Source organism: Petromyzon marinus, unplaced genomic scaffold, assembly GCF_048934315.1.
Source record: "Petromyzon marinus isolate PM22_M1 ecotype Great Lakes invasive population unplaced genomic scaffold, UKy_Petmar_22M1.pri1.0 PM_G_Scaffold_87, whole genome shotgun sequence".
Lineage (NCBI taxonomy): Eukaryota > Metazoa > Chordata > Hyperoartia > Petromyzontiformes > Petromyzontidae > Petromyzon > Petromyzon marinus.
This window is the reverse complement of record NW_027423043.1, coordinates 548,915-554,270: the sequence shown is the minus strand read 5'-3', so window position 1 is coordinate 554,270 and position 5,356 is coordinate 548,915. Positions and strand designations below refer to the sequence as shown.

At 51.4% G+C, this 5,356-nt stretch overlaps 1 protein-coding gene across 1 annotated transcript; it reads right to left on the bottom strand.

Annotated features, from left to right (window-relative positions):
• Positions 1–218: 218 nt before the first annotated feature.
• LOC142921719 (uncharacterized) lies at positions 219–5,050 on the bottom strand. The gene is made up of 2 exons (XM_076063034.1): positions 4,620–5,050; positions 219–2,228 (listed from the first exon to the last, which is right to left on the bottom strand). Exon 2 carries the CDS (start codon positions 2,063–2,065, stop codon positions 1,019–1,021), a length of 1,047 nt encoding a protein of 348 aa, XP_075919149.1. The 5' UTR covers positions 2,066–2,228; positions 4,620–5,050; the 3' UTR covers positions 219–1,018.
• Between the last annotated feature and the right edge of the window lie 306 nt (positions 5,051–5,356).

Genomic DNA, 5,356 nt, shown 5'->3' with positions numbered 1-5,356 from the left:
GGTGACACCTGGTGACATCACAGGGTGACACCTGCTGACATGACAGGGTGACACCTGCTGACATGACAGGGTGACACCTGCTGACATGACAGGGTGACACCTGGTGACATCACAGGGTGACACCCGCTGACATGACAGGGTGACACCTGCTGACATGACAGGGTGACACCTGCTGACATCACAGGGTGACACCTGCTGACATCACAGGGTGACACCTGCTGACATGACAGGGTGACACCCGCTGGCCTGGCAAGGGCTTCACGGGTACAGCCACAGAGGTAAGAACCAATCAGGGAAGGAGGCGCATCTGGGGCAAAGGCAACAGGTGGGGCTAGCCGAGTTACTCCGGTCACCTGCTCCAAGGTTCCACGAGAGGGCATGGCTGGAGGCGGGGCCTAGCCATGCCTCTGGCCACGCCCTCTTGTGTAACCTGCTGGAAGGTCACGCCTAGGGGTATATATGGGGGAGCAGACCCGGAGCTCGGGGCTCGTGCGTGGGGTCCCGGGTCCTGGCGTGTCGCCGTTCGCCGACATCTCTCTCCGTCGCCGTCACGCCGCCAGCCGGAATCGCGGCCAAGAAGAGCCGGCACAGTGACGAGACGTTAACGTGGAAAGTCATTTCGTGAGACGTGCGTAGCGAGCGAGGTAGCGGCGCGTGGTCTGGTGAGAAGGAGCGAACGAGGACACGTGCGGAGCGATGAGTCAAATGAGAGAGGCGCGACGTGAAGTCAGGGGTGGTCCCCCCCCCCCCACGAGGGAAAAAGGAAAGGGGGCGGATGGCTGAGTGGAGAGCGTGCGGTAACGTGAACGTGGAGAGTGAGTGGCCGGACAATTTGCTGTTTGAACGCCGCAATGGACGTGAGGTTCAGAGTGAACGCTAAGTGAGGGCTCGTGGGTAGAACATCGTCAGTGGTCTGACGAACGCCGCTGCAATGGACACATGCGCTACGGGTACATGTCGCTTTTGGGCAGGTACAGTACATGGCGACCACCTGCCGGGTCATGGGGAAGGAGCCGGGTTACGCCGAGAGGTCCTGGAAAAGGCGGCTGGGAGGCGGTGTCGCGGCAGAGGCTGGGCACATTCTCAGAGGATTCGCATCGCTGAGGATGTTGTAGGCGAGCTGACACGCCACCTCCCGTGCTCCCTCCTCGCTGGAGCTCAGAAATGCAGGGAAGATGCCGGCGCCTTCTCCCATCCCGGGAACCGAGACCTTATAGAGGAGGCCTACGGGTATCCCGGGCTCCGAGTAAGCGTGCAGCTCGAAGATTGGGTAGCTGATACCGGCGGTCCGGCACAGCATCCACAGCCGCACCTCCCACGACAGCATGGCCGCCTCCGGCAGCGCCTCGAGAGCAATGGGCATGGGCCGCAGGTGGAGAGGTACCCACCACAGCCGCGTCCGTGCCCCCCAGCCCTCAAACAGGCTGTGTGCGGCTTTGCCGGTGCCCGTGCACTCCGGCTCCGGCAGGTCTGGCACCGCCGCCTCCTTCTCCTCCTCGTGTTCCGTTGTCGCAGCCGCAGCCACCGTGTCCCACTCCGGGATGGCCCAGTCCACCTTGATGGTCCGGCCCCATAGCTGGAAGTTGATTCGGCGACAGACGCTCATCTTGACGTCCACCACGCCCTCCGTGGCACCGCTCATCGCCATCATCACCTCCGCTCGCTTCTTGTTCTTTGGCAGCCCCCCAATGAAGAGGCGGCGATTGTCCACGCTGATGCAGACTGCAATGCGGCGTCCGGGACGGATCGCTAATTTGTCGAGTTTCTTGACGGCATCCGTGGCTTGGGCGAGCGTCGCGTAGGTAGCGAACGCGTAGCCGCGGGTCTCTCCGCCGTGCCCCGTCACGAGGCGGAGCTGGTAGAGCTTCCCCACCGTCTCCAGCACGGGCACCAGCTCGTCCTCGTAGAGGTCGCGCGGGATCCTCCCCAGAAACACCTCGCAGCCACGGGCGGGAGGGGGCCCCTGCCAGTCGGGCGGCGGTCCGAACTTCCTCTGTCCGTTCTCCTGGACGACGCTGTACCCCGTGCGCAACATGCGGTCCAGCAAGACCTTCATACAGGCCATGCCGAGCACCGGTGGTTTGGCTGCTACGGTGGTGCTGGGGCGGCAGCTTGGGGCCCGGTGGAGCCCTTGACGCTTCGCGCGGTCGCCTCGTGCCGACAAAGCCACAGGGGGAATCAACTCCTGAAGAGCCAAATCCCCGGCAGGAACTCGCTCGGGCCCGAACCTACAGGGGATAGGAAGAGAGGGAGAGGGAGAGAGTGGAGACAGAGATGGATGGAGAGAGAGAGACGCGTTTAAGCAGAGCTACCTATATAAACTCATAATAAAGGTTTTTGGGTTAGATCGCGTTATTTATAAATGTGTCGTAACCCTTCACCACCCGACACGGCCAATCAGCAAAAAAAAGTGTCACGTTGACAAAAGACAAATAATTCACGTTAAAACCATCTTTTTGGTTTAGATATGTGGATGACACTTTGGTTGTCTGGCCACATGGTAAAGATACGCTTAATGATTTTCTAAATCATCTCAATGCACAAACCCCGGCCATCCAGTTCACCATGGAAATGGAGGTGAATAACACACTCCCATTCCTAGATATTTTGCTTGGACATGGCCTAAACGGTAAAATAACACACAGCGTTTACAGAAAGCAAACGCACACTGATGCCTATCTGAATGCAGATTCGCATCATCATCCAGCTCAGAAATCCTCTCTTATCAAGATGCTCATACATCGGGCTAAAACAGTGTCAGATGGTGAGAGTCTAGTGAGAGAGATCAAACACGTTAAAGACGCACTACGACAGAATGGCTACAATAATGCTCAAATTAACAGAGCACTGAATGCCAAATCACGGTCGCAAAGCAATACTGCTGAAAGCGATCAGATTGTTAAAACAATAAAAATTCCATATATCTCAGGAGTAACTGACAGATTAGCCCGTGTTTTGCAAAAGCAAAACATTACAGTAAGATTTGGTACAGTACACAAAATTCAAAAACTAGTATCTTGCACTAAAGACGCATTACCTAAATTATCAACAGAAGGTGTATATCGGATTAATTGTTTATGTGGCAGATGCTATATTGGACAGACGGGACGTAACATCAGTGTAAGACTAAAAAAACATCAGAGAGATATAAATTATCTCAAACACAACTGTCGGCAGTGGCAGAACATGCTTGTAAACAAGGACACTTAATTGATTTTGACAATGTTGCAGTGTTGTGTAAAACTAATTATTACTGGCAAAGACTAATTAGAGAATCCATTGAAATTGAGAGGAATAAGAATAACTTTAATCACTCTGACAGCTACAGGCTTAGTGCGGCCTGGAAGCGTATTATTAAATAATACACATTACATTTTGATTTAAAGCTTTCGTGACTGCAGTGATTCATGTTCTTGGCTCTTTCGGTGGAGTCACGTTGGGGGGGAAGCAATAAAATAATAGAATATCTATGTTTGTTGTTTTGTTGTTTCCCTTCAGCGTCACTTTGCCGAGGAAGCTAAGAACATGAATGCACATTACAATTCCTTATAGGGGAAACACAAACTAATTAACGGATTACTAACATAGCATATAATCACTAACACACATTACAACTAATTACTAATCTACCACTTATTACTAATCATTACCAATGACTGATTACTAATCGATTATATAATTACAATACCCCCCTCCGCCTCTAATCACTGCACCTGATATGAGTTAAGTGATGACGTCACCCTGCTGCTCTATATAAAACCGGGAGCAAGCGAGGGCTTTACCATTCTGGCGAATTGCCCGATGATGCTGGATGTATTTACCAGCGAAACGTCACAGTACTACTCAAACTGTAAATGTTGTGGATTCACTCTTCAACACACCGGTGGGCTAAAGTAGTGAATTATTTGTCTTTTGTCAACGTGACTTTTTTTGCTGATTGGCCGTGTCGGGTGGTGGAGGGTTACGACACATTTATAAATAATGCGATCTAACCCAAAAACCTTTATTATGAACTATTCATTCTAAATCATTGAGCAAATTCTAAACATTACGCTACAAATAATAGATCACGGAGTTTCGATGGCAACACAAGCAATCGTCATCAGGTGGGACAAGCACAGCTGCAATAAGAGGAATCTGCTGGAGTAGGCGCCTACTACTTCAGCAGTTTCTCTTGCTGTGGTTGTCCCACCTGATGACGATTGCTTGTGTTGTGATCTCAACGCCGTGACCTGTTATGTTTCTACCCACGAGGTGACTTTACCGAAAGAACTCAAGAGTGTGGAATCCTGCGGTCACGAAAGCTTCGAATCAAGATTACCTACAAACTACACAACTGAGATGACGCATCAATCATCGCCCCCTACTGACAGGCTCTTGTCCACATGCAGGACGGTGCAGGGCCACCACCTTGTGCCACACAGGGGCAGCTGCTACTTGGGGATGCTCTTCGAGTGTTTCAGACGAGGTACGACACAAAACTCCGAGTTGCCGAGGCGATAAAGCAAGCACCGTGTAAATGCAATAATAACATAGTGAATGCTTGGGGGCTTATTGTCTCTCGCTCCTGGTTAAAGATCTACCCAACAGACAGGTCCACAAAGACTGGCCGCTCTTACTCTGCAGGTTGAACCTAGGAGCTGAGTGTCCAACTTCACGTTCTTGTCATTAAAGGCCTGTGACAAAGGTGCATGTATTGGAGCGACATCATGTCAAGCTTACACATCTACCGGGTCTCCACTTGACTTTGTATTGTCTCGGAGGAAGTCCACCCACACCTCCACTTCCACAAACTGCTGGGAGTTGCCTCGCTCTGCCTCACAGTCAGAATTCTCCTCCTGCTTTACGTTGCCTCCATCGATGTGAAGGTCCCATTTTGGAGTTGAATCTTCATCTTCACATTTTACCTTCACTTCTTTGCTCTTCACCATCACTTCTTCAGATTTCACCATCACCTCTTCACATTTCACCTCGATACCTTTAAAAGTGTCCAAGCTGGGATTTTCTTCCGGTTCGTGTTTCATGAGGGGTGGGCACATTGCGGCACTTTGACTTTCACAAGCTGATTTCAGACTCCACTCCTTGTGGATCTTCTGATGCTTCTGTGTTCTCTGGTGTACTTGAAGATTTGATGAATGTGCAAATACCTTCCCGCACACACTGCACTTGAAGGGTTTCTCTCCCGTGTGTACTCTGGTGTGTTTTAAGAGCAGATGACTGTGAAAATGCCTTCCCACACACACTGCACATGAAGGGTTTCTCTCCCGTGTGTGTTCTCTGGTGTGATTTAAGACCAGATGACTGTGAAAATGCCTTCCCACACACACTGCACTTGAAGGGTTTCTCTCCCGTGTGT